The 27,197-nt window shown below is 60.4% G+C and overlaps 10 protein-coding genes across 10 annotated transcripts; 7 read left to right on the top strand and 3 right to left on the bottom strand.

Annotated features, from left to right (window-relative positions):
* Positions 1–9: 9 nt before the first annotated feature.
* On the top strand, positions 10–1,078 carry COLE_00895 (uncharacterized protein; the record flags this gene model as incomplete). Its single annotated transcript, XM_018419346.2, has 3 exons — positions 10–66; positions 102–279; positions 318–1,078. The coding sequence occupies 3 exons, from the start codon at positions 10–12 to the stop codon at positions 1,076–1,078; spliced, it is 996 nt and encodes a 331-aa protein (XP_018275425.1).
* Positions 1,079–3,208: 2,130 nt separating this feature from the next.
* On the top strand, positions 3,209–7,541 carry COLE_00894 (uncharacterized protein; the record flags this gene model as incomplete). Its single annotated transcript, XM_018427064.2, has 4 exons — positions 3,209–3,415; positions 3,448–4,197; positions 4,235–4,771; positions 4,809–7,541. The coding sequence occupies 4 exons, from the start codon at positions 3,209–3,211 to the stop codon at positions 7,539–7,541; spliced, it is 4,227 nt and encodes a 1,408-aa protein (XP_018275011.1).
* Positions 7,542–7,784: 243 nt separating this feature from the next.
* Positions 7,785–8,865, bottom strand: COLE_00893 (uncharacterized protein; the record flags this gene model as incomplete). Its single annotated transcript, XM_018424638.2, has 4 exons — positions 7,785–8,088; positions 8,145–8,236; positions 8,550–8,635; positions 8,688–8,865. 4 exons carry the CDS (start codon positions 8,863–8,865, stop codon positions 7,785–7,787), a joined length of 660 nt encoding a protein of 219 aa, XP_018275012.1.
* A 245-nt stretch (positions 8,866–9,110) lies between these two features.
* Positions 9,111–9,969, top strand: COLE_00892 (uncharacterized protein; the record flags this gene model as incomplete). The annotated part of the gene is made up of 5 exons (XM_018424639.2): positions 9,111–9,205; positions 9,238–9,279; positions 9,331–9,419; positions 9,466–9,717; positions 9,791–9,969. 5 exons carry the CDS (start codon positions 9,111–9,113, stop codon positions 9,967–9,969), a joined length of 657 nt encoding a protein of 218 aa, XP_018275013.1.
* Positions 9,970–10,414: 445 nt separating this feature from the next.
* On the bottom strand, positions 10,415–12,699 carry COLE_00891 (uncharacterized protein; the record flags this gene model as incomplete). The annotated part of the gene is made up of 2 exons (XM_018427065.2): positions 10,415–12,412; positions 12,598–12,699. The coding sequence occupies 2 exons, from the start codon at positions 12,697–12,699 to the stop codon at positions 10,415–10,417; spliced, it is 2,100 nt and encodes a 699-aa protein (XP_018275014.1).
* A 3,669-nt stretch (positions 12,700–16,368) lies between these two features.
* Positions 16,369–17,230, bottom strand: COLE_00890 (uncharacterized protein; the record flags this gene model as incomplete). Its single annotated transcript, XM_018424640.2, has 7 exons — positions 16,369–16,479; positions 16,511–16,569; positions 16,610–16,679; positions 16,721–16,836; positions 16,875–16,947; positions 16,996–17,129; positions 17,170–17,230. The coding sequence occupies 7 exons, from the start codon at positions 17,228–17,230 to the stop codon at positions 16,369–16,371; spliced, it is 624 nt and encodes a 207-aa protein (XP_018275015.1).
* Positions 17,231–18,653: 1,423 nt separating this feature from the next.
* Positions 18,654–20,078, top strand: COLE_00889 (uncharacterized protein; the record flags this gene model as incomplete). The annotated part of the gene is made up of 1 exon (XM_018424641.2): positions 18,654–20,078. One exon carries the CDS (start codon positions 18,654–18,656, stop codon positions 20,076–20,078), a length of 1,425 nt encoding a protein of 474 aa, XP_018275016.1.
* A 989-nt stretch (positions 20,079–21,067) lies between these two features.
* COLE_00888 (uncharacterized protein) lies at positions 21,068–22,979 on the top strand (the record flags this gene model as incomplete). Its single annotated transcript, XM_018420579.1, has 4 exons — positions 21,068–21,385; positions 21,425–21,526; positions 21,567–22,583; positions 22,617–22,979. The coding sequence occupies 4 exons, from the start codon at positions 21,068–21,070 to the stop codon at positions 22,977–22,979; spliced, it is 1,800 nt and encodes a 599-aa protein (XP_018275017.1).
* A 380-nt stretch (positions 22,980–23,359) lies between these two features.
* Positions 23,360–25,918, top strand: COLE_00887 (uncharacterized protein; the record flags this gene model as incomplete). Its single annotated transcript, XM_018421606.2, has 11 exons — positions 23,360–23,518; positions 23,566–23,592; positions 23,624–23,763; positions 23,798–24,529; positions 24,562–24,648; positions 24,681–24,755; positions 24,787–24,855; positions 24,887–25,004; positions 25,037–25,096; positions 25,132–25,480; positions 25,515–25,918. 11 exons carry the CDS (start codon positions 23,360–23,362, stop codon positions 25,916–25,918), a joined length of 2,220 nt encoding a protein of 739 aa, XP_018275018.1.
* A 222-nt stretch (positions 25,919–26,140) lies between these two features.
* Positions 26,141–27,189, top strand: COLE_00886 (uncharacterized protein; the record flags this gene model as incomplete). Its single annotated transcript, XM_018424642.2, has 4 exons — positions 26,141–26,323; positions 26,383–26,668; positions 26,709–26,868; positions 26,913–27,189. The coding sequence occupies 4 exons, from the start codon at positions 26,141–26,143 to the stop codon at positions 27,187–27,189; spliced, it is 906 nt and encodes a 301-aa protein (XP_018275019.1).
* Between the last annotated feature and the right edge of the window lie 8 nt (positions 27,190–27,197).

Here is a 27,197-nt window from a genome sequence, read left to right as displayed (position 1 = left end):
CTGCTGTCCATGCTCGGCCCTTCAATCGTTACGGTGTACAAGGCATCGCTGTCTGGGCAACGAATTGTGCGGTTAAGGCGGAGTATTGGAACTGACGACAGCTGCTCTACTCGCCCCCACCGATCTTGCCACTAAGCGCATTCGCCTGGTGCGTATGGGCAATGGGTCTCCCACCGTCCTCTGCTGCCAACGCCGGGGCTCGCTCATCTGCCTTCCTCGGTAACATCGGGTTGATGGACATCGACTCTGTCAAAGCCCGAACAGGTGGCTGGATAGCAAGTGCGCTTGCGCATGATTAGGCACCTGGCTAACAACAGCGACAACCGACACCGTGTTCAAGTCACATACTGATGGGTACGACATGTTCATCGACCTTAGCAACTCGCTGCCACTTCTGGGCGACGAGGAAGATATTCGAGCACCTCGCGACAAGTCGCTGCCGTCCCCTGAGGTTCTCACTTGCTTCCCACGCAGCGGACAGAAGCCCGTTGCCACAAGTACCAGCTACGCTTTCGCAGACCTCGCGCTTTACCGGTCCCTCGTTCTTCTGGACCAGTCTCCGAGAGGCGTGCGAGCCGAGACTGTCGGCTTCAGTGCCACCAATCGGGCCGGAGGCATCTGGCTGGTCGTCTTCGAAATGCTGGAGCGCGTGTGGAACCTGTGTGTGGGTGTGTGCGAGTTTGCTATGGGGCGTGGGCATCTCAACGGTCCGATTGCCCTTCCCGAAGGCGAGGAAGACGCGCGTCGTCTCCTTGCAACGGACATGTCCGAGCTTATTGGCGACGAGGACGACGAGGAGGCCTTCGACGAGCCGTCAATTGTGCCCTCCAGTTCCATGCCGGACGATGTCGCACGCCGCGGCCGGCTGATCCTCGACCAGCTGCATCACAATGCGTATCACCTGTACGCGCGGCTAATCAGCGTCGCTGCTGGCGGGTGGGAGTTGACTGATGACCACCTCCGCTCCTTGACGGGCGCCTCGCGTCTGAACCCTTGGGGTGGACGGGGGTCCTCTGAGGCACAGTTCTGGTTGCGCCTCGCTCGGACGTGGAATGTGGAGCCCGAGGCTGAGGAATAACGGGCGTAGGCCGTGTCGATGAGACATCACAGCGGAATCAGAGGAGAATGTCGTGCGGGTGGCGCTGAGCGCCGCAGCGCGCTTGTCAAGAAGGGAAGCTCCAGTATGTCGCAATGATCTAGAACACTGCAGCCAACATGGTGTGATGCCCGTGAGCGTGGAGCATGTGATAGCATATAGCTGGACCTTTTCCGGCCTGGCCATCGACCATGTGCGGAGGTCGTGGAGCACGGGCCTGGACGCTAATAAACGGTCAGGCGTCATCTTGGCGATTCCCACCATCCTGGGCGCAGATCATGGCGGTAGGTTCAAGATGTCTGCGATGCGCAGCCTGCCAAGACAGGTCTTGCGGCTAGGATCTGTTGTGCCGTGCACTGCCACTGTTTTCTGCGCGCTGCGGATGGCCGGCAACTTTAAACTGGCACCGAGCATGACGAGGGGCCTGGTACCTGGCCTCACTTGTGTCGACCCCCTCCTAGCCTACCTCCCAAAGTCCTGCGTCATATCCATGTCAAGACAACTGTCCATCACTAAGCTTCTCCCGCCACGGGATGGAGTGAGGTGTTTCGTCGAGGTTTCGTGGAAACGTGACTAGCTTCTCACAGCCAGGTCGTCGCTCGTTAAGCGCCAGCGGGCGTTTCATCAATGTATGGTGTCCAAAGGTTGCAGCCAGCCGCGTGCTGGCCGCGTTTCACAGGTGTCTCGGCGTCAACTGCCGTCTAGAGTGCCGGTCGTCAAGGCGCGTGTAGGCCATTTAACTCTATTGCCGCGCAGGACATGTCGGCACTCATGACGCTGACATGTGGTCGGCGATCTTTTTAGTGGCGAGTCTCACAGAAGACATGGCTCGCAGTATCACAGGAGTGGCGCTTGCAGGGGAATAATTCAAAGGCCACAGGTCCCGAAGGTCCGGTCCATGCGGCATTGGCATTGCAGCAACAAGGGCGCCTCTGTGCGCTATCTCCGAGTGTCTGAGAAGTGGAGTGCATGTGATGTTGTACGAAATCTCCACGCAGAAGGCTCAAAGCCTCGCGCAGTGAGGCCGAGTTGAGGTGTGAGGACCGGAGGTGGTCTTCTGACTCCCAAGTGCATGTGTAGATCATGTTGCCGAGCACGCAAGAGATCTCGACGTCTCGTGTTCTCGAGCACAGTACGTGTCCCGATAAGGGGCTTGAGAAAGGTCGGAGGAGCAGCTTCCGGTGGTGGGCAGCCAACGTAAGCCGCGCAAGGCTTGGGCGTGACGGGGACGAGAGCGGTAGTGCCTATGATGGGGAATAAGTTTGGTGGGTGGGTGGGTGCTGCGATCGGGAGGCTTGCCGTACTCCGGGAACAACAGAGCGGCGGAAGTTGAAGCCGAGGGAAGCGGGGGAAGCAGCGTAGCGAAGCCCAGCCAGGGGAGGAGGGGGAGGAGGGGAGGAAGGGCGCGGAGAGATGGCGGAGAACAGCGAGGGACGCAGCTTGGAGGCGGCAGCTGAGGCGGATTACCACAGAGTCTTTTGCAAGTTGCATTCCGTGACGCGCGGTCTCTCTGCGTGTGCCTCTGCCACTGGGGGCCTTTGTGCCACCCCGCACATACCCACTTTGATTAGGATATCCAATAATGGCCGCTTGTAAAGGCGTTCAGGAACGTTATGCGGTGGACGTGGTAGGCTCAGCCCTGGAGTACAGTGGCTGGGGTGGGAGCCCTGTTGCGCTCCTCTCGCAGTGCTGCTGCGCGCGACTTGGTCGTCGCAACTCGCATCAACTCAATCTCACTGGCGCTCATTCATCTCCCACACTTCCTCCCTCTCTCTCCATCACAAACAACAACCCTCCCCTTTCTCACCATATCACCATCCCCCTCGGCCTCGCCATCACTCTATAGCCTCTCGCCACCTCCCCCCCCCCCCCCCCCCCCTCCCCCATCCCCTCCCCCCACAACCACCGAATCCTCCTCCCACCCTTTGCCGTCACCGCCGGCAGTTAACCGGCGGATACAGATACGAATACGGCACCTGGTCAACCTCAGCAGCCTGCCCCAGCCAGCCACTTCCGCACGCCAAACTTCCATCCACCTCGCGCATCATCTACACTACTAGCCACCCTCCCCCGCCGATGCTTTCCTAAACGCTTGCCTTCGCCGTCCTTACTATGTCCTGGCTCGGCGCGCCCTCGGCCACCTCGGCGTCGTCGCTGCGGCAACGCGCGAGCCAGCGCCCCGCCGCCGCCGAGAACGGCCACGGCCATGGCCCCCCACCCCGCGCCCGTAGACGCAAGCCCGCAGCGCCTCCACTCACCTTCCTCGGATACGTCCAGGAGGGCTTTCGTGTCTTTGGCGAGCACTGCGCCAGAAACCAAGTGCGCCCTCGCCGCTCTGGAGCTGACCTCAGGTCCGTACTCTTCTCATCGACTGTATCGTCATGACCACTCTCTTCTACCCTACCTTCTCCGCCTTTCTTGAGCGGCAGTTTGATGACGCCGCCGCGGGGCCTGCGCGTGCCCCAGCTCCGGGCACCATCGGCGCGTCCCGCTCCCCTCTCGCCATCTTTAGCACTCCACTCGGCGAGACGTTCTTCCCCGATCCGCCGCCACTCCTCCCAAACGTGCCGTGGGGCCCATGGTGGGCCAGCGACCCCAGAAGCGACACGGCCTGGGTGGCGGCCACCGGCCCCGCGCCCTCACCAGAAGGACGGATCGACGTCGATCTCCTTCGCGTAGCGTGGGCGGACGTCGGGCACGTCCTCGACGGTGTCGAGCGCGCCCCCTGGGGGCAGCGTGACGATGAGATTGCCGCTGCTATCCGCAGCATTGCCGAGGACGCATGGGATGGCGCCGCATGCGTTCGCCACCTCGTCGACGTCAATGGCACTGCGTCCGCAGTCGGGCCATGTTACCTTCTGGCCCCTGACGCCGTTTTCATCGAGGGCGCGACTCCCATGTCAGCGCTTTGGAACCTCACCGAAAGCGAGGACCAGGTCTACCGCGGGGTCGCCGTGCCGTTCCATGTATCGCGCACACGCTCCTCATTCGAGGCTGAGTGGTCCGCGCGTCTCGCCAAGGCTCTCAAACCTCTGGGTGCCGAGGTGTTCACCGAAACCTACCCCACCGGTTCCAATGTCGCCGATTCCGCACTGATTGCCGTGAGCTGAGAAATCGCCACCGCCTGCTGACCCCTAGTACTCGCCCGGAGCGCGCGACATCCCATTCGAGGTAGTTCCTCTCAAGCCGCCATTCTACGTATATGCGCTGTACTGCATATTCCTCGTCGTGCTCCTCGCCCAACTTTCCAATGCCTCCAAGGTCCACTCACGCTTCGGACTCGCGTTCACTGGCGTGGTGCAGCTCTGCTGCTCGGCTGTCATGTCGTTTAGCGTCCTCGCATTACTTGGCTGGAACGGCTGGGGCTGGAGCAAGGGCAAAACAGTTCTCCCGACCTACATGCTTCCTTTTGTCGTTATCATCGTCGGAGTGGAGAACATGTCAACCCTGACCAAGGCCGTTTTCTCCATCCCCTTCAGCCACTCGGTTCCCGTTCGCATCGGGTTGGGACTGCGCAAAGTCGGCACCACGATCGCAATCACATCTCTCACCGACCTGGCGGTACTTGGCATTACTTTCCTGGTGTTTCACATACAGCCGGTACGGGAGTTTTGCGTGTTCGCGGCCGTCGTTATCGTGACGGATTGGTTCATGTTGCACACCTTCTTCTTGACGGTACGTCGATGTTCATGATCTTTGCCACTAACAGCAGGTCCTGTCAATCGACGCCCAGCGCCTCGAGCTGGCCGACGTTCTTTCCTCGAACGGCGGCCTGTCTGCGGTGGAGGAAAAGAAGCGCGACGAGGAGGCAGCGCGCCGCAAGGCAAGCCGCCCGGCGCGTTTCCAGTGGCGCAGCTTCTTGAAGGGACGGAAGACGAAGGGCGTAAGCCTGATCGTGATCCTCCTCTTCATTTTCTCTCTCTACTACTGGAGCGATTCGTCGCGATCAGCAAGCACTGCGGCAGTATCCTTCTACGGCTATCAGCCAACCGCGACCACGACTTCGGCGTACGCAAGCCCCACCAAAACTGCGGGCCTCGAGCTTGCGACTCTGTCTCTGTCCGAGGCGTTTTGGCGCGCGCTCAATCCACGCGGCTTCCAGTCCATCCGCATTGGAATGTCGCCTTCCTCGATCGCCATTCTACCCCGCGCTGGACACTCGATGTTGCCAGCCGACATCCGCAGACTTACAGTGCCACCCTGGAACGTCCGCCTCCCCTCTTTCACGCCTGTCTGGAACTTCATCAAGCTGGTCATTATCCCTCAGACTGCGACCGCGTTGGCCTTGTACGGCCTTCTGCTCTACCTGCTCAAGGACTCTGACCTCTTGGCCTCGCAGCGAAATCGCCTGGGCCGCGGCGAATCTGCAAGTGATGACGAGAGCGACGACGGCGGCAGCTCGCCAGCCATGGAGATGCAATTCCTCAGTGGAAAGCAGCCACCCATGGCTACGCAGATTGGCGTGCACATGCTACCCGCGAGCCACGAATCCGACATCGACGTTATCGCTGCTAGTGCCGACGGGCGGCTGGCCGTCTCAGTGGGTGTGGACAACTCGATCTGCCTGTGGCGCTTCTCGGCCGATGATCAAGCTGCAGGCACACGCGAGATGGTTCCTACCGAACTCGGCAGCGGCGATCCGATCGTCGGCGCCGCAGTGAGCCGCGATCGCATGTGGGTGATGGTCGTTTCTCGGTGTGGGCGGTCCCAGTTCTGGAGAACCCCGGAAGACGACAAGACGGAGAGCGTGTCTTGTGTCAAGATCGGCTGCGGCAACGGCCGTGTTGCTTCCGTCCTCTTTGACGACGCACCCGTTCCTGTCGACGACCCGTTTACGTCCTCGCCAGTATCTGCTGCCAGTCCAGGACCTCTCCGGCGCCCAACCCTGCTCGTTGCAATCTCGGACGGTAGTGTGCGCGCACTCCGCGACGATGACACTGTCGTGGACCTTGTCCCTCCAGCGAAGGACGAAGGCCCACATACCACGGACATATTCGTAGAGGATGGCATCCTCGACATTATCGTGAGATCGCTCTCGACGACCACCCTTTGGAGCCGACAGCATGGTGAATGGTCTTCCATGCCTCTGATTTCGTCGCTTGACGAGTCGGATCGCGTCGTTGCCATCGGCCACGCTCCCGCACGCTGGCGAGGCCACAAAGTCCGCCTCATCGCATTGGGACATCGATCAGGAAACGTTGAAATCATCGACACGGACGGCGAGCTGGTAACATTGCTCGCGCTGTCTAACGATCCAATCCGAGCCGTTGACATTGGGGCGCCGCACTCGACTCGTTGTACATCGTGCGACATCCACTCAACCGAGGGCTTCTACGTTATCGCCTCGACATCGTCGACCGTGTACGTCGACCGCATCTTGTCTAGAACTGGAGGTCCGTTCTGCCGCTGCGCACCGGCGCGCCGCGCTCAAGCGCTCGAAGATGCCAAGGCATTGATTCGCGCGAGCGTCGTCTTCCCGCCGATGCCCGTGCGAAGCCGCTGCCTGTCAAATGGCTTCTCCAACCCCGCGGCTGCGACCATGGGCTTGTCTCCCAGCGCCATGGGTACGCCTGTCAAGTCATCCCTGGCACCGCCTGGTGACTTCCCCGTTTCCTCCCATGGAGCGCGGAGGTTGAGTGGGTGGCGGGAAGATAACCGACCACCCTCGCCGCTGGACAGATCAGGCTCATTCACGGGCCTGAACAACATGATCTTACCTGTCGAGGAGACGACAGCTCTGTCAGCAGACAGCCGGTGGATGGACGCCGGCATTCTGCCCCTTGGAGGAGTGGAAGCGTCGGAGGGAGGATGGGTGTTGGTCGACAACGTGGTTGTCGGCCTGTTGCGTAAAGGCAGCGGCATCGACGACTCGCAGTGGGAGCTGTGGGCGCTCGACCTCGCGAGCCCGTGGAACGGCTTCATCCTGATGGCTGAAGCAGTGTCATTGGACGCAATCCAGCGCAAGACGCGGGGCACGTCTCCACGGAACGCGCCCTCGACCTCGTCGGAGGGCGAGCTGTCGATGCGCGCGCGCCGTGCGGAGCGCATGCTCAGCATGAACGGCCGCGCCTCGTTCCCCTCGAGCGCAGGCAGCTTCACTGTCCCGACCCACCAGCCGCTGGGGTACGTCTCCGTGCGGCCGTTCACGGCGGGCGGCCGCGCCGTCCTCGCCGGCTTTGGCAACCGCGTTGGCGTCCTCACACTGCCGCCGTTTAAGCCGGCGCCGCCACCGACAGCCGCACCAAAACCCGCTATCGCGATAACCACCCCGCAGCGGAACGGCCTCCCTACCCCACCACCACAACAGCAGCTGCCCCCTCCACCCCCGCCGCAGCTCCAACTCGCCCTCCCGCCCCGCCCGCCACGGCGATCGCATGACCCCGCGTCGGGAAACGGGAACGGGAACGGCGCGAGTATAGTACACAGCCCGGCGAAGATTAATTAGAGATAGTCGATTGGGAACATGTTGTTTGTACTGTATTGAGTAGATGATGCAGTGGGCGCACAGCGTCGTCCTCAAAGTCCAGCAGGCGGGCCAGCGAAGCGATGGCTTATCGATGGGGCTGGAAAGGAGCCTGGTACAAATCAGCAGCGATGAGAAGCACAGAATGGATCATGATAGTACATGCCCCCAAGAGGGACCGGTATAGAAGCGTGTAAAATTAGGCACGAGAACTGCAAGGCGGCGCTACATGGCAAGCTCTGCCTGGAGCTGGCGGAGCTGTGCCTCCTCGTCGTCCTCTTCCTTGTTAGCCGTCTTGCTCTTATTGACAGCGACGGGCGAGGCGGGAGTGTGGACGGGCACGTGGTCGGCGCCAGCGAGGCGGCTGTCGAGCTCCTCCTGCTCGAGTGCGTCGAGCTCGGCCTGCAGGTCGTCCTCGTCGAGCTGTACACCCATGCCGACCGGGTTGGAGATGGCGTCCGAGATCTCGTTTGTGAGCTCCATCTGCTCGCGAATGTGGTCCATAGTCTCGTCGACCTTGTCGACCTTGCTGCAATGTTAGCTGGACCCACAACAAGACTAAGGCTTGGGATGCCCGGTACGCACAGTCCCGAGTGGATCGATTGGAGCGCCGCAGCACCCTGCCGCATCGCAACCATCGTCTCCGCGTTGAGATTGGCCGATTCGATCGCGTTGACCTATCGTCAGCAGCAATTCAACTCCGCAGCAACACCGTCCCATCGCCCGCTCAATGTCATAACGTCAAGCCACAATAGCCTAACGGCACGGTGTGGGCATCAACCGCTCTGTCTCGCTAGCCAGTCTGCCAGGCTGAGCACAGCGTCGACTCGGCGCAAGGCCAGCGCCGCGCTGGACTACCAGGGTGAGATAACGGATTGCCACCGGCATACCGTACCCGGCCTTCCCTCTGTCCTCTTGACCAGCACAGTCGAAGCCAGCACCGACAAATGCGACTTCTTTGCCATCCCCCCGATGGCCGCTCTTACTCACCTGCGTCTCCAATGTCATACGTGTTCCGGCGAGCCGGTCAAGCTCGTTCTCGAACGCCTTCTTCTGCCGCAGTGCGTTCATAGCGACTGTCATCAGCGCTGCGCTTATCCTCGGCCTCCTCGACCCGCATCTACTCACCGCGCTTGTTGGAAGTGGCGTTGGCCCGCGCCTTGCTCGTCTCATCCTCGATCTTCTTCTGCAGGTGTTCCTCTTTCTTCTCAATCATGAGCAACTGCTGGCGCAGCTTGACGATCGAGTCGCGCGCCTGCTCGCGCGTGTCCCTTCGCCCGCCGAACCAGCTCATCCAGCCTGACATGGTGTGTAGTGATGGAGATGGAGTGGAATGAGATGGAGAGTGGAGATGAAGGGGGAGTTGTCGGTGTTGGCCACCCAGCTTGGGGCCTGGCTTCATCATCGCCTTGCCAGCCTCTACTCTGTGTCAGCCTCATGATTTGATTCCGCTCCTCCGCCCCGCCCGTGACTTCTTTCGGATCTCGATCACAACAACCCTCCTCCACTATCTGATCACCATACACCAACCACCAACACGCGGAAAACACCATGGCCACAAAGCAGAGAACGCGCACAAACCAGGCTATCACGCTCAAGGGCTCGACTGCGCTTGTCACTGAGTTCTTCGAGTACAGCGTCAACTCGTGAGCTCCATACCTGAGCGAACTGACAGCAGCATTCTCTACCAGCGCGGCGTCTATCCTTCCGATGAGTTCCGGTACGTATATGCCGGCTTCGCTTGACTCCTCTTGACAATGACTGACGACAGAATGGTGAAGAAGTATGGCCTGCCGATGCTCGTTACTTCGGATGAAGGGCTCAAGGAATACATCCAGACAATCCTCAGCCAGGTGTCTGGTAAGTCGCAGGCGCCGGCCAACTAGCCCTTCCAAGCTAACACTAGATTGGCTCCTTTCGTCTACCCTCACGCGTCTGGTACTCGCCATCAAGTCGATTGAGACGGACGAGACGCTCGAGCGGTGGCAGTTTGACATCCACACGGAGGACGGGCCAACGACCGCCGGCGCGATCCCTGGTGCACCGAAGCCCACGAGGAAACCAAACAAGACGGAGAAGGAGGTGCAGGGCGAGATCCGCGACATCATGAAGCAGATCACGAGCAGTGTGACCTTCCTGCCCATCCTGGATGATGAGTGTGAGTGTGGAGGAGCGCCGCAGCTTGGCTACGTTCGCAAGGCCGGCTGAGTGCCCTGCGATGCTGACTCCAGGCACATTCACCATCCTTGCGTACACCAACGACTCTCCGGACGCGCCTATCCCCGCGACGTGGGGCGATGCCGACCCACACCTGATTGACCGCGGCAAGGTCGAGCAGGTCCGTCTACGCAGCTTTAGCACGAACGTTCACAGTCTCGAGGCCATGGTTGCGTACCGCGTTGGCGAGTAGTCCTAAAGAGAGGGTATATATAGGGGAATAGACCAGGAAGTAATAGACCACTGTACATCGCATCAACATGTTACGCTTGCTCATGAGAAGTCTCTACGTTGCGCGGCACACCGATGAGGCCCGCGACTACCCCGCAGAAATCACGGGAGACGGATAACAAGCACAATAACGCCAATCCGCCACCAACTTCTAGAGCGGACGAGCGTCATCCGCACTTTCTAGAAGGTCGATGGTTACACATCCTCATCAGCAAGAAACGCACGTAGGGGTTCGTGACTTCTGTCAGTCACAAATCCTCCGCATCACCGCAACCCTGCTCGCACTGCCACGCTCGTCGAACTATGAAACAATGCTGCATAACACACGGGAACATAATATGCTGCGAGATCGGAGCGACCGCTCTGGCACACTCCGCTACTGCCTGTCTACACTATCTTCTGCACGCTTAGTCGACCTCCTCCATCGAGCCGCCGGCCTCCTCGAGGGCGGGGGCCGAGTCCTCGGCGGCAGGGGCGGCCTCGACGGTGTCGTCGATGCTGAGGCCGAGCGAGATCATGCGGTTGATGCGCTGGGCAAAGTCCTGGGGGTTGTTGAGGGTGAAGCCCGAGGTGAGGAGCGAGGTCTCGAAGAGAAGGACGGTGAGGTCGCGCACGGTCTTGTCGGCCGAGTCGCCGGCGACCTTGATCTTGAGCTCCTTGATGATGGGGTGGTGGGGGTTGAGCTCGAGCGTCTTCTTCGAGGCCATGTACGACGACATGGACGAGTCACGGAGGGCCTGGGCCTTCATGATACGCTCCATGTTGGACGACCAGCCGAACTGGCCGGTGACGAGCACGCATGGCGAGTCCGAGATACGGTTCGAGACGACAACCTTCTCGACCTTGTCGCCGAGGATGTCCTTCATCGACTTGCAGAGGCCCTCGAACTCCTTCTCGTCCTTCTCACGCTCGGCCTTCTCCTCGTCGGTCTCCTCGAGCTCGAGGCCCTCCTTCGACACACAGACGAGCTTCTTGCCGTCGAACTCCTTGAGCTGGGTAACGGCGTACTCGTCGATGGGGTCAACAAGGAGGAGAACCTCGAAGCCCTTCTTCTTGAGAACCTCAAGGAACGGCGAGTCCCGGACGGCCTCGAGCGACTCGCCGGTGAGGTAGTAGATCGACTTCTGGACCTCGGGCATGCGGGTGATGTAGTCCTTGAACGAGGTCATCTCGTCAGCCGACTTGGTCGAGTAGAAGCGGAGGAACTCGGCAAGCTTGTTGCGGTTGGTGGCGTCCTCGTGGATGCCGAGCTTGAGGTTCTTCGAGAAGGCGGTGTAGAACTTGTCAAAGTTCTCCTTGTCCTCAGCGATCTCCGAGATGAGGTCAAGAGTCTTCTTGACGAGGTTCTTGCGGATAACCTTGAGAATCTTGTTCTGCTGGAGGGTCTCACGCGAGATGTTGAGGGGAAGGTCCTCGGAGTCGACGACACCGACGACGAAGTTGAGGTACTCGGGCATAAGCTCCTCGTTGTCCTCGGTGATGAAAACGCGGCGGACGTAGAGCTTGATGTTGTGGCGCTTCTTCTTAGTCTCGAAGAGGTCGAAGGGGGCGCGCTTGGGAATGAAGAGGATGGCCTTGAACTCGAGCTGGCCCTCAACCGAGAAGTGCTTGGTAGCGAGCTGGTCCTCCCAGTCGTTGGAGATCGCCTTGTAGAACGAGGCGTACTCCTCCTGGGTGACGTCTGAGGGGTTGCGAGTCCAGATGGGCTTCTGCTTGTTGAGCTCCTCGTTCTCGGTGGTGGTCTCCTTGATCGTCTTGGTCTTCTTCTTCTTGCCAGAGTCCTCGTCCTCGACCTCCTCGATCTTGTCGTCGCCCTCCTTCTTCTCCTCCTCCTCGTCGGGAACCTCCTTCTCGACCTCCTTGGTCACAACAAGCTGGATGGGGTACGAGATGAACTCGGAGTGCTTCTTGACGACCTCACGGATGCGCTTCTCCTCGAGGTACTCCTTAAGGTCGTCCTTGATGAAGAGCTTCATCGAGGTGCCGCGGCCAAGACGAGGGCCCGAGACGTCCTCGGTGATGGTGAAGGTGCCGCCGGCGGCCGACTCCCAGATGTACTGCTCGTCGTCGTTGTGCTTGGTGGTGACCTGCACCTTGTCGGCGACAAGGTAGGACGAGTAGAAACCGACACCGAACTGACCGATCATCGAGATGTCGGCACCCGACGAGAGAGCCTCCATGAACGCCTTGGTGCCCGACTTGGCGATTGTACCAAGGTTGTTGACGAGGTCGGCCTTGGTCATGCCGATACCAGTGTCACGGATGGTGAGGGTGCCCTCCTCCTTGTTGGGGGTGATGCGGATGTAGAGGTCCTTCTCCGAGTCGAGCTGCGAAGGGTCGGTAAGAGCGGCATAGCGGATCTTGTCAAGAGCGTCTGACGAGTTCGAGATAAGCTCGCGAAGGAACTGAGGTTAGCTGTGTGCCCGGGATCGGTGTAGCCGCCGAAGTCAAGAGAGGTGCAGTGGGAGGCCAAGAGGATCGCAAGGAGGTGCAGATGTCCCAAGAGATGAGCCGCTTCCTCCATCACTCCCCAAGCTTCCACCACATGCAGCTCCACCACTTGACCTTTGCGGCGCTCGAGATGACTTACGATCTCCTTGTTGCTGTAGAAGGTGTTGACAATAAGGTCCATAAGCTGAGAGATCTCAGCCTGGAAGCCGAAGACCTCCGGCGAAGGGTTGGCGTTCGACATTATGATGGGATTATGAGAGGGTAGACTGAAAAGTCAGCAACACCGTCAATGGACACATGGAGACAGCCGTTGCACAGCTGCATACTTGCTCCCGGCTGGTGGGAGCAAGCGCGCGTGTACTCACAGAGTAGAGATGTCTACGTTTTACTTGGAGAAATGGAGGAAACGAAGTGGATGAGTATTTGAAGTGATTGGGATGGGTGACGCGGAGAGGCGACGATGTGCTATGGAATCTCTAGGAGCCCCCTGGAAACTTCCACCCCTCAGCCAGCTCATCCAGAATTCACCGGTCCGCTCAGCGCGCTGTTATACCGGCTCAAGCTGATCAATTCGCCCAGCACGCCCTCCAGGGTTAGTTGCGAAAGCTCTCGAAGGTCGAGCCACGTGAGCCTCGCGTGGCAGCCTCGGTAGTCTGCCGCCTTATCTGCCCCACAACCTACGCTCACAAGAAGGCCTCATCACTATTTGTGGTTCATCGCTGAAGGCTTCTGATCTGCCTAGACACGTTTGCTCGTCAGTGTGCCGCCCACCTACGTTGTGCCTGCGTTTTGTAATGTTTTACGAGGTGACGCCCTCGTGTCATGGCGTCAGCATGGGCCGTGTTCTGGCGGAGGGCGTGGAGTAGTACGGTGGTCAGTGCTGAGATGCGGTGGGACTCACTGTATCTCGGGAATGACCACACCCTTGTCCCTCGAGCCCATTCCGGTGACCACAACCGCTTGCCACTGAATAGGCCACGATATTGTACCTCTGACGCGTCTTCGTTGGCATGCCACACGGCCGCTCCTCGCGTCTCAATCATCGCTCCGTCTTCGTACGTATCAGTTTCATCTTGTAAAGACTCTACGACAACGAATGGTCCCGCCTATTGGGCCGTTTGTGTGGTGCAGTTGCCTTGTCCGAGCGTTGCTCGACATTCTGGCTGCAGCTGAACGTCACGAGTCACTAACTCGGTGGTTCTCCTTTATTAAGACGGGTTTCTCATGAATAACTGAAAGACCCGGAAAGCGGCTGGAGCCCAAACTTCCACTGGTATGCTCGACGGGGTGCAGAACAAGTCTCAAGTGATGACCCCAGTGGGTCTACTTCGATGCCTGCCGTCACTCAAGCCCCGTCGACCATACAAGTGGGAGTCTTTCAAAGACACCCATGGGCAAGGTTCAATGTCGCGACGATAAAAGGTCCTGCAGAAATGCAAGGGCTGGTTTGGGCGAAGCGGGGTCGTGGGTGATCATTAGGACGCGTATTTCGCCTTCTCCAAGGCCGACGTCAAGACGCGCCGCTAAATAGCGCCGAGAGAGGTGGGTAAAGGCTCGTGTGTGATGGATCTGACAAATGGCGGATGGGCGTCTCGGCATGCGAGATATATGTATTGAGCCAGGGTTCGCAGACAGTATCGGCCCCTAATGACGTTACGAGAGCGCTCGTGGGCGTTGAGTTCCGTCTGCGCACGCCCCAACCCCCCACGATGGATACAAGGACACGTTGCGATCGTCTGGATATTCACGAGCTTTTGCCTCTAGCCATCGGTTGCTCCCACCCTCGCACGGCCTAAAGCACAGGCCAGAGCGCGACGCAGCCCCGACATGCCACCATAGGAGCCGAGAGGTATTCGTCGGTTTGCATCCATTGTGACGGAAAAGATGTGCCAACCCGCCATCGTGACGGAAAAGATGTGCCAACCCGCCACCAACATACACCGATGATGGGAGACAACTGACGCGCACTTCCGGTCCTCCTTTGAGAGATCCTCGACTGATGCTGCCTGGCGTGCTCCCCCCTCTCGACTCGTTCGGGCTCCCATCGTCCCCGAGTACAGCGTTGTAATGTGCGTCCACATAAGTCAGCCAATCTGTCGACTCCCGTCGGCGAGGTTGCCGGGATCTGCGCTTGCTAAATGCCCAAACTGGCTCTGCATCCACGCATGGTGAGCCGCGGGTGAGTGTCTGCCTCAGGTCGTCGTGCTGTTGTCGTTGCATTGGCACGATGTCGTTCCTTGGATCATAATGGGGAGGTGCTTCCAAACATGAGCGTTTCACGTGCCCAGCCTCGATATACGGCATACCTCTAGGCTCAACTCCCCTTGTCCGCCGCTCGTCGTTGACAAGTGAGGTGTCAGCATCTCTGTGGACGATGTGATCGACAGCGCGGCGTCGTCGGTGCGCCAATTGGCGCACCGCCACACACATCAGTTGTGGATGTTCGTGAGCTCGTTGAGGGCCGATGTGATCGGCATAGCCGCCGAACACGTGTCTCCCGACCGCTCGTGTGGGTGGACCGTAGAGCCCACCGAGAGAACGTACGTGTGTTGGCAACTTTTTTTTCGGACATGGGAGTTCGAGAGTTCCTGGTGTTGCAGATGTATTGTACGCACTGCCAGGTAGCCGCCTGCTGATGCAGCTAGATAGTTGATGAGGTTTGGGGCGTGAACTTGTGCGACGTGGCTGCCACAACGCACTTCTCTTCTCTTTGAAGCTCGGTAATCCGCTCGCCGGCGGCGCGCTCGGCTGGTATGAGCTGGTAATATGACCCGTTGGTGAGGAGCGGGGGGGCTGGAGAGGGATAAGGGGGAACAAGGCGGATGGTGGGAGAGAGTGATGCGAAGGATGCTGAGATGGGAGAGGGATGGGGATGACGGATGGCCACGTCAAGACTACATATAGCTGCGCTGACCACAGCTGCGAGTGACCGGCGATAGAGCCAGAAGCAGAGTCAAACGAGCAGAATTCCGACCTCATCGGCCGCCTCGGGAGTCGCACGATGCCAATCCCTCACGACGTCGCGGTGCGGGCGGCGATGTCGGCGCTCTCGTCGGGCTGTATTGAGAGAGCTGGAAATGCCGGGTACGGTTCTCATCGGATGATGGTCACGACGACACGCGGAGTCCAAGTCGATAGAAGAGGTGGTCCGCTTCGACGCCGCATGCCGACTAATCTCGAGAAACACCGATATTGCCACAAAAGCCCTGCCAGATCCCAGATGGGCCACAGACTGCCCCATAACATCGGATGGTCCACGGATCAGCAGAAGCCCGAAGCATACCATGGCAGGGATCTGCGTGTCGAGCGCTGCTGAGACGACTGAACAAGTGCATGCGGGCTTGACGGATGGCGGAAGCAGACTCCCGTCTCCGTGCCAGGGGTCACCGATGTAAGCATGTAGCGGTAGGTACAGCGAAGAAGGCGGCAGCTGCATCAGAGTACTTGCATGGCTCGAGTACCTGCTACCTCTTGAGTGCTGCTGGGCATGCCGTCTTCTTTTGCCACGTTGGCTTCGTTCTTGGCTTCACTTGTCATTCACCTCTGTACACTCCGCTTCTTTCTCTCGCGCACATTTCGCGCAACATGGCAAATCACAGGAGTCCCGAAGCACGCGCCAGTGTCATAGGACGACACTGGCCAAGTATGTCCCACGGAGGCGCCGTCTCGGCCGGCCGCGACACCTGCAAGCGCTGGGGGCCGGCTCAAGTCGTCCAAAAACCCGCACTCGCCACAGTCAGCCATCACCTCGAATCAGAATAAGATGCAGTCTAATCTACGGCCTACGGCTAGCTAGGGGTAGCTGTACAACAGGGAATTATCGATGCAGGTATTGCGGGGGCACAGGCAGCATTTTGCCCACGCCTCTATCACTATCATCTATGTCGCGTGCACGTGCCCAAAGGTGCGCCTAGCACGCGCAGCCGCCCAGCAGGCTGCCGTTGTCCTCGGACAGCGAGACGGCGCCGGGGGCGCGCACGGGCTGTGGCCCGCGCTGCCACAGGCTCGGCGTGTCGAGGATCTGGGTGAGCGGCGGCGCGGGGCGGACTTACGCGTCTGACGAGTTCTTGGAACGCCTCAGTTACGCCGACATTGGTCTTGGCCGAGCATTCTGGTGTCAGTGGGATTTCATGCTACGGGAAGAGACGCACCGACAAAGAGCGTGCCCATGCGCTCGGCGAACTTCTCGCCCTCTTCGCGAGTCACCTGCCGCTGGTACTCCTGCCGTCAGCCAGCCCTGGCACGCACTCGCCCTCGCTTACCTTGTCAACCTTGTTGCCGACGAGGATCTTGACGACGTCTTCGGCGCAGTACGTCTCAATCTCGCGGAACCACTTGACGAGCTCGTCAAAGGTCGGCCGCGACGACACATCGTAGACTACTGTCAGAGGCGACTAGTGACGGTGGCAAGCTCACCGAGTATGACGCCCTGCGCGCCGCGGTAGTAGCTGGATGTGAGGGTCCTGAAACGCTCCTGCCCCGCCGTGTCCTGTGCGTTAGGGCCGACCAAGGGCCGGGCCGTGTGCGCGCCACTCACCCAGATGGAGAGCTTGTAGCGGCGCCCGTTGAGCTCGATGCTCTTGACTTTGAAGTCGACGCCGATGGTGGCGGCCGTCTCCTCCTCGGATATGAAGTCGTCGTCTGTGAAGCGGAGGAGGAGAGACGACTTGCCTGGGGGTTAGGGTTGGGTGGCAATTGGATAAGGACGCACCGACGCTCGAGTTGCCGATGAGGAGGAGTTTGAGGTTGGAGGGTTGGGGTGCGTCGCTCATGATGCTAAAGAGCGGGAGCAAGGGAGGGGGTAAGGCGAGAGCAGAGGATGGGTAGGAGAAGTAGTGCGATCTGAGTAAATGGAGTTGAGACAAGGATTGAACCAGTCGATGGCCGGTATCGGTGGTGGCCGGGGTTGAACGTCGCGCCGTGCGTCTGACGCGTTACCAAGCCAATCTCGTGTCGTGTTTACTTCCGCTGCCACACGATTACCACGAGGAATTAAGGAAGTGGGGCAGCCTTTTGCGGAAGCAAACTAACGCGCGCACGCGAGTCGCGCCACGCTCACTCTCATCATTCACGGGGCGCAGACGGCGTAAGTCTGCGCCTCGGCGCCCATGGCCTCCGCCTCCGCCGCCCGCCTCCGCCTCCGCCCCCATCCCCGGCCTTGGCACTCGGCGTCGGCATTCGAGAACGGGGTCTTCCCTGCATGAACATGAGCGATAGAGGCACCCTCTTGGCGCCTCCTGACGCCACTGGAGGGAGGGAGAGCAATAGCATTGGGCCTTTCATAATTTTGTAATGAACATTGGGACCTCGTTTTAATGAGTCTGGGCCAAACAGGGTGAAGCTTGGCACATCGGAAATAAATACCCCCCTTCCAGGTGGACAGGGCGCACAGGGCACTCAGGGCTCAATAGGGTTAACATACAGGGCTTAGACCCTCCCGTCTCCCGCTAAAGCACGCGTCCCCCACGGCATGCATAGCAACCGACGCGACGGCCTCCAATCAGCATGCATCAGCGTGCAAAGTGCAAAGTGCTGAATCACCCGCTGTCTCATGCTGCAGCTCTAATTCCAGTGCCATTGCGACCTCGAGGCGTGCGAGGGGTGCAAGGTGGCAGGGTGAAGCATCAGAGCATTGAAGAGCGATCTAGAGCGAGCGGAATAGCACAACTAGGGGATCCGGCGGCAGGAGCAAAGGGAGGAGCTGCATCATCAGCTGTTCGGCGCCACCCAGGAAACACATCCGGCAAGAGAAGGGTCCTCTTCCCTCTGCTCTCCTCCCCCCCCCTCGCTCTTCCACCCCGCCAAACACTCCCTCCTCGCTTTTCTTCTCCTCATCATCAACTCAACTCTCTCAATCGCTCCGTTCATTCTCTCTTTCGCTCTTCCCCTCGCTCTCTGCCTCTCTCGCTACTCGGTGGCTCTAGCCTCTCGACCACACGTTCGTTGCACGAACTACATTCCTTAGTCCTACACAACTTTCATTCGTTTCCCGCTCAGTTTCGGTAAGTACGGCTAGGCCGCTGGGCCGCTGGGCCGTTGTGGCAGCATGGACCCATGGGCCCATGTTCCCAGGCCATCAGACCATCAGGCCATCAGATCGAGCCTCCATAAAATCGGCCACTGCATTGCCGCACAGCCCAATGCTAACCCCCACAGTTTCCTTTCTCTCTCTCTCTCTCTCTCTTTCACCTCACAATGCGTTTCCAGCTTCTTTCCGTTCTCGCCGTGCTCGCCTCGGCGTCCGTCGAGGCTTCGCAGCCCCAGGCTCGCGACATTGTCAACCAGGCTGGCCCTGGTGTCGCCCGCTCTTTCGACCGTCCCCACGGTATCCCCCGTCGCAGCCGCTCGCGCCACGGCAAGCGCAAGACCTGCCGTGCCCGTCCTGTCACTTCGGAGGCTGCCGCTGTTACTTCGGAGGCTGTCTCCACTACTTCCGAGGCTGTCCCCGCCACGACTTCTACTCCGGCCGACAGCAACTCGTTCGCCTCGGAGGAGGAGGAGGAAGGTGCCTCGTCGCCCTCGTCCGCTTCCTCCGCTCCCGCTTCCGCTTCCGCTTCGGCCTCGCCCTCGGCTTCCACCGACGGTGCCGCCAGCGAGGACGCTTTCGAGGAGGCCGAGGCTTCGTCCCCCGCGACCACGCCCGCCAAGCCCGCTGCTACTGCTCAGAGTGGCTCGGACGGCCAGGTTAACACTGCGACTAAGGTTCTCGCCGGCGGCGTTGACAAGTGGATCGGCACTCTTGCCCCTGAGCAGGGTCCTGTTGGATCTGCCATTCAGACCTTCACCACTGGTGGCGGTGACTCTGGCGTCACGCTCATTGACATTGGCGGTGGCCAGACCAAGCGCGGCTCGTTCGAGGACATGACGATCGAGGGCAACAACGACGGCCTCAAGGACGCCTACGGCCGCCTCCGCCGCAACGGTGACGGTTCGGTCACCTTCACCTACCGCCAGGGCCAGGTCAACGATCACGACTCGTGGTTCTACTACACCACCGCCGACCCCGGAAACTCGGGCATGGACCTCACTGCCGCCCGTACCGCTTCGTTCACCTACACTGTCAAGTTTCAGGAGGGCTTTGACTGGAAGCTTGGAGGCAAGCTCCCCGGCTGGTACGGTGGTGACTCGGCCGAGTCGGGCAAGCACTGCACCGGCCACGCCGCCAGCTCGTCGTGCTTCTCGTCGCGCCTCATGTGGCGCCCCGACGGTGTCGGCGAGGTTTACAACTACTACTGGGGCTCGCAGCAGGCGTACTGCTCCAACCCGGCGTCGTACAAGATCGGCACGGCCGCCATCATCTGCCACGGTGGCTCAGGCGACTCGCTCGGCCGCGGTGCCTTCAAGTTTGAGGCTGGCAAGGCTGTCACCATCACTAACACGATCACGCTCAACACCATGAACGGCAACTCGCCGAACGAGGACGGCAAGCAGGTCATCGTTGTTGACGGCGTCAAGGTTATCGAGGCCAACAACCTCGTCCTCCGTCACCACGACCAGGGCCGCATTCGCGGTCTCTTCTTCTCGACCTTCTTCGGTGGCAGCGGTAGCTCGTGGGCCAGCCCCAAGGACCAGGAGGCGACCTTCAGCGACTTCACGGTCTCGGTTCTCGAGAAGCTGTGAACACCCACCCCCCGGCTCTTAAACTTGCATGTGGACGGTTCTGGGAACCTGGGAAGCTGGCTTCCCACTTCGAATTCTACCCCTTTATTTGTCTCGAACACTTTTACTTCCGTAGTGCCACAGGACTGTGCTGAGCACGTTCCTGGGATGTGCTGAGCACGACTGCGTCCTACGGAAGCATGCAAGTTTTGCTGTGTGTGTGAGTGAGGCTACTTACTGGATTGTGGGTGTGGGCGTGCGCATGGGCAGAGACATGGGCACGCCTGGCCTCCAGGACATGACATGCCCGAAGGCGATCTTAAATCAGACGGGGCTTGGCTTGATGCTGACCACGGGCTTTGCATGCTTGCATCGTTCCATTCCATTCGGTTGCTTGGTTTCAGCACCTCCCGTGACATGTTGCAGCCGCCCGTATCAAGGCATTCTAGCTTCAGGCACCACCCGTCCAAGGCTTCCCGCCATCCATTCCGCCAACAACGCTCGGATAAAGACGTCACCTCAGCCTCATCGCAATATTGTGCCATATCTTTCATTCCCCGGACGCATCCTGCATCAGCTGCATCCAGCAGCGCTCACATCATGCGTTCCTGGTTCCGGTGGACCGTGCCATTGACGGGTTCACATGCCCAGCTCACTGTTCACTTGCTGCCTCGCTGACTACACCCAGTGATTTCCGCTCGGCGGCTCAGCAGCGAGCCTCACCCCCTGGCGACAGAGCAGCCAGTGGGACCTGGCCCGGCGCCGTCTGCCGGATCAATCGCCGCCATATCTCACCATGATCGTGCCATCACCCCCTTCTCACTGCCATATCATGCCGCTTGCTCACGACAAACCCCGATGCCCCCCTCCCTCTCACCATGACCCACTACTTGCTCGCGCGTGAATTGCGCGGCGACCCAAAGCTCTCAGGCGGCAACAGCCGCGCATACAACAACTCCAACACCCTCCCGCTCGGCCCACAGCGCGAAGAGCTCGTCCGCGTCCCCTCGATGGGCAGCTTTGCCGTCGCGCGCAGCCTGTCGTCCCAGCTCAAACTCGACCCTTTCGAGATACGCAGCATCAGCGACCGCGACAGCTGGTACGACCGCGGCAACAGCCCGAGACCGAGCATCAGCCCCAGCATCGCCAGCTCCGTGGAGCGTATCAACAGCCCACACAGGCCAGACAGCCCAGACAAGTTCTCGGAGAAGGCCTCGGTCGCGGATAGCGAGGGCGCGGCTGAGAATGGGGATGGGGCGGTGCCGGACGGCGTGCTTACGGGTGCGCGCCTCGCGCTCGTGTTCAGTGCCCTCTTGCTCTGCACCTTTGTGAGTCCTTGCTGACCTGCTGACCCCGCTAACCAGCAGATGTTCTCGCTTGACCAGTCGATCGTCGCGACCGCCATCCCCCGTATTGTCTCGGACTTCAACTCGTTCGCTGCCGTTGCCTGGCTCATCACGGCCTACTTCGTGCGTCTCCCCCGGCCATTGATACACCGCTAACCACCAGCTCACACAGTGCGGGTTCATCCTTCTCGTGGGGCAGCTCTTGACCGTCATCAAGGCCAAGTGGGTGCTGCTTGGCGCCGTATTCTTCTTTGAGCTCGGGTCTCTCCTCTGCGCCCTCGCGAACGGGATGACGTTTCTCATCGTTGCCCGAGCGATCCAAGGCATTGGCGCAGCCGGTCTCTTCGTAGCCATCATGGCGACGATTGCGGTCGTGACGACCGTCGAGAAACGCTCTGCGTTCATGGCCGGCTTCGGTTTCGCCTTCGTCGTCTCGTCCGTCATCGGCCCCCTCCTCGGCGGCATCTTCACCGAGCAGCTCAGCTGGCGCTGGTGCTTTTGGATCAACCTGCCCATCGGCGGCGTCGCAACGCTCCTCGTCATCTTCCTCCTGCCCGCCCGCCCGCCTGAGCGCACCCACGAGTTCCACCGCACCGGCTGGGCCGGCTTCGTCCGCATGGACTGGGTCGGGTGCGGCCTCTCGCTCACCATGGTCACATGCCTCCTCATCGCCCTGCAGTGGGGCGGCAACGACTACCCGTGGGGCAACTGGCGCATTATCCTTCTTTTCACACTCAGCGCCGTCCTCACCATCTCCTTCTTCGCGTGGGAGCACTGGCTCGGCGAGCGCGCCCTCATCCCGCCCGGAATTTTGCGCAACCGCACCGTCGTCGCTGCCTCCGGCACCAGCTGGATGATCATGATGGGCCTCCTCGGCGGCACGTACCAGCTGCCACTGTACTACCAGGCGTCTAAACTGCACTCTGCGCAGAAGTCGGGCATCGACATTATTCCGTTCATGGTGGTCGTGTGCGTGGGGATTTTTATTTCTTCAGGCTTCGTGACCAAGTTCGGGTACTACTACCCGTTCTTCTTTATCGGGCCGCCCATCGCCGCCGTTGGCTTCGGCATGCTGTTCACCGTGACCGAGACGACATCGAACAAGTTCTTGATCGGGTGGCAGGTCCTCTCCGGCCTCGGCATCGGCCTCACCTTCCAAAACATCATCCTCTCGGTGCAGGTGAGCCTCCCATCTGTGCGTTGCTAACCCCAGGCCGAGTACGCGCGCAAACCCGCGCTTCTCCCGCAAGCGACCGGCGTCCTCTCCTTCTTCCAGCTGACCGGCGCCGCCGTCGGCGTCGGCATCATCAACACTGTCCAAAGCATCTACCTCAACGAATACTTGCGCAAGTACGCGCCGCTCGCACCGTTCCAGATCGTGCGCCAGTCGACCACCGTCATCCCCATGCTGCCAGGGATCCTGCGCCCAGGCGTCATCAAAGCCTACACACTCGCCATCAGCAAGTCGTACCTGCCCATGATCGTGGCTATGGCGCTTGCGCTCTTCTTCGGCTCGTTCATCCGCTCACACAACATGCTCAAGGTCGGTTTGCCGGGCGCGGGGGGGTTGGCGTGAGATAGAGAGAGATGCAGTATCAGTTATTCTTGGTCTGCGGCGTGGCGTATGGGCTGAGCCCAACACCCAATTCCGCAGCTGACATCGAGTGCATTGGGCCATGCTGGACGTGCAGATGTCGCTCTTTGGCGCACTGACAGAGGATGCTGCGTTCGATTCCGTCTGTGTCCTTTTGCCGCGGCTATCGTACATTTCATGACGTCACGGCATGTATGCCGGTGTTGTTGCGGAGGGCGGAGCGGGGAGCGACGAGTGCGCCTCGGGGCCGAGCCTGCGAGCCTGGATCGTCGTCGCTCTTCTGGATCACCTGCGTCTCCGCTGTTCACTCTCTCATTCATTCATAAAGCGGCGCAGCTCCCCTCCGCTCCCCCTCCCCCTCGATGCCCGCCGTTAACATCTTGGCGCCGCCAGACACTCCTCGAGCAAGCCGCCCACTCAGCCGCTCCCCGTCCTGCACCTCGCTCCACCCCTACGAGATGTCTTGCCAACGTCCTGCTGAGCTCTACGACGCCGCTGGCCGTCGTATCTCTTCCATCGCTGTGCGTTTGCTCTCACCTTACTGCCTTCCTTCCCCCGCTGACCGCAGGACTATGCCCTCATCGGCAACCTTCGCGTAGGTTCATCTTCTACGCAACTCACCCCAGACCGCGGCGTGCGTGAGCATCGACGGCTCCATCGAGAGCATGTGCCTGCCGCACTTTGACTCGCCCAGTGTCTTTGCGCGCATCGTCGACGCCAACAAAGGCGGGCACTTCTTCATCACCCCCTGCTCCGAGTTCAGGCCGTGCGTTCCTCCTTCCCTCCACACCTAATGCCAGAAAGCAGTATTATGCGCCCAACACGAACATTCTCCACACAAAGTTCCTGTCCGAGGAGAGCGTGGGCCTCGTCACCGACTTCCTTGTGCCGAAGGGCGCGAACAAGAGCGGGGCGCAGGACCGCGCGCCGCTCCCCTGGCTCATCCGCAAAGTCGAGAGCATCCACGGCACGGTGAACTACCGTATGGAGTGCGCGCCTGCGTTCAACTACGCGCGGGACGAGCACACAGTCGAGATCGTCGAGGACGACTCGGCCGTCGGCGTGAGCGGGGAACACACCAAGGTCGTGTTCAAGTCGCGGGACCTCACCCTCGACCTGCGCCATGTGTGCACGCACACGTCGGACGCCAAGATGCCGCACCTCACGATCAGGAAGGAGACGCTCGCGGACCGCGACATGCTCGGCGAGGCCGCCGTCGCCGAGTTCACGCTTGGCGAGGGGCAGGTTGTGTATTTCGTGCTCCGCGAGATGCCGGCCGACGCGAACCGCGGGCGCGAGTGGATCGCGTCCCAAACCGCCATCGACGTCGAGAAGGCCAAGGCCCTCGGGATTACCGCCACGCAATTCAAGGAGGCCGCACACCTCCTCCGCCCGCGCGACAACCCCATCATGAGCGTCAAGCTCCTCGAGACCATCTGCAGCGACACGAACGATTATTGGAACCGCTGGATTTCCAAGTGCAAATACAGAGGGCGGTGGCGGGAGGCCGTGCGCCGCTCGGCGCTAACTCTGTGAGTGAGTGTGGAGTTGTAGCTGATGACAGCAAGATGCTCGTGTATGAGGAGACGGGAGCGATCGTCGCCGCGCCAACCTTCTCTCTCCCAGAGTACATCGGAGGCGTGCGGAACTGGTGAGTGTGAGCAAGGTGAATGCTGACGACAGGGACTACCGGTACACCTGGGTGCGCGATACGAGTTTCACGATCTACGCGTTCATCCGGCTTGGCTTCACCGAGGAGTGCGCATGGTCATGGCGTTGCTGACGGCAGGGCGGATGCGTTCGTCGGGTTCATTCTCGATCGCCTCAAGGATCGCAACCACGACGGGTCTTTGCAAATGTATGAGGCGAGGCGTCTCCGCTGACCGCAGCATGTACACCATTCACGGTGACAAGGACATCCCTGAGGTCGAGCTCAGCCATCTCGAGGGACACCGCGGCAGCAAGCCTGTGCGCATCGGCAACGGTGCTGTCGACCATCTGCAGCTCGTGAGCGACTCGCTTGGCTATGCTGACCACAGGACATCTACGGCGAGCTCATGGACAGCATTTACCTCGCCCAGAAGTTCTGCCGGCCTCTAGTGAGTTTCTCACGAAGGACGGCTCCTGACAGCAGTCGTGGGACTCGTGGGTCGCCGTTCGCCAGGTGGTTGAGTATGTCATCACCATGGTAGATAAGAAGGACCTCTCCATTTGGTACGGCACTCGACACCGGCCGGGACTGACATGCAGGGAACCGCGCGGGGAGGTTAAGAACTTCACCTACTCGAAGGTGATGATGTGGGTTGCACTGGACCGCGGCCTACGCCTCGCCGACAAGCGGAGCCTGCCCTGCCCCAATCGCGCGAAATGGTTGGAGACTCGCGACTGGTTGTATGAGGAGATCCAGAACAAGTCGTACAACAAGGAGCTGGGTATCTACGGCCAGTCGTACGAGGAGAACGATATCCTCGATTCTGCAGTCTGTGCGTATCTCCTCAAGCTTTCCGCTGACATCAGTGGTGATGCCCCTCGTGTTCTTCACGAGTGCTGCGGACCCTCGCTTCACATCAACTCTCGACCAGATCCTCAAGACGCCAGAGAAGGGCGGGCTGTGCGTCAACGCCAGCATCTTCCGGTACGACACGAACAAGACGGACGACGGCGTGGGCGGCGCCGAGGGCGCCTTCTCGCTCTGCACATTGTGGTGCATCGAGGCGCTGACGCGCGCGGGCGAGTACGACCCCAAGTACCTCTCGGCGGCCGTGAACATGTTCATCGAGTTCCTGGGGTACGGGAACCACGTCGACCTGTACTCTGAAGAGATTAGTCCGGGCGGCGAGGGCCTTGGCAACACGCCGCAGGCGTTTACGCATGTGACGCTGATCTCGGCGGCGTTCAACCTCGATCGCACGCTGGGGTAAGCGGAGGTAGTCAGAAGGAAAGAAGAGAAGTAAGATGGCCATTAGGACAAATGTACATTTATGTGGCTGGTTTGAGTGAATGATCGGGTGCATGGACCCGTGGCGACGTCATGCCCGACGGCTTCTCTTATCAGCCACATCCATCGTCCGACATTTCGACGGTGACTCCAACTTGCTCAACACTTCGCGCTCTCTCACATTCTCACTCCATCTCGGTGCACCATGCTAACTCCCACTCACGCCCCACCAGGGCGCTTCTACTCCCTTCTCCTAGCATACCACGTCTTCCCGCTACACGCTCCCATCACGCTGTGGCTGCTCGACGCGCCCTTCGGCCGCTTCTCCATCCCCTCGGTTCTGAACTTGCCAGGCAACATTTCCTGGGCGGCAATGGAGCTTGCAGCGGTGAGTCTTCGTCTCTACCCTCACCACCCTCACCGCCCTCCCCGCCCCACTAACACCAGCCGCTGACCTTTTACGCAACCCTCCCGCCGCTCGCCACGCTCACGCCCCGCGCGCGCCTCCTCGCAGCAGCATATCTCACGCACTACGCACATCGCGCAATTCTCAGCCCACTCGTTCTCGCGCCCCGCCGTGCGCCGCTGCACGTCGCGGTCGTGGCGTGCGCGCTCGCGTTCAATGTCCTCAATGCTAGTCTGCTCGCCCTGTCCCTTCCGGCCTTCCCGCCGCCGGGGGGCCTGACGTTTTGGGCAGGCATGGTGCTGTGGGCCGCGGGGTTCATTGGCAACAGTGAGTCCTCCCCCCTACACGCGGAGCGACGCTCACACAGTCTACCACGACGAGATCTTGCACGACCTCCGCCGGCCTGCAGCGCGCCGCCTCGTCTCGTCTCCGGCAGACGACGGACCAGCAAACAAGAGCGGAAAGTACCACGTGCCGCGCGGGGGATGGTTTGCGCTCGTCTCGTTCCCAAACTACCTGTGCGAGTGGTGAGTCGAGCCACGGAGGCAGCCAAGGTGGTAGCTCACGCCAGGCTCGAATGGACAGGCTTCGCGATCGCCGCTGCGCCGTCAGTGTTCGTCGCCGTGCCGCCCCTCGCGTCGCTCCAGCTCAGCGGGTGGATTGCCTCGGCTTCGGCCCTCCTCCCCGAGGCGGCGTGGCCGCGTGTCCTTCTCGCTGCGCCGTGGGCATTCGTCCTCGCCGAAGTCACGAGCATGCTGCCCCGCGCGCTTCGCGGGCACGCATGGTACCAGCGCACTTTTGCAGCATACCCCGCCGAGCGCAAAGCCGCCATCCCTTGGCTCCTGTAGAATCTAGA

This window comes from Cutaneotrichosporon oleaginosum, assembly GCF_008065305.1.
Source record: "Cutaneotrichosporon oleaginosum strain ATCC 20508 chromosome Unknown ATCC20508_contig01, whole genome shotgun sequence".
Classification (NCBI taxonomy): Eukaryota; Fungi; Basidiomycota; class Tremellomycetes; order Trichosporonales; family Trichosporonaceae; genus Cutaneotrichosporon; species Cutaneotrichosporon oleaginosum.
The sequence above is the reverse complement of the archived record's forward strand: the minus strand, read 5'-3'. Positions and strand labels throughout refer to the sequence as shown.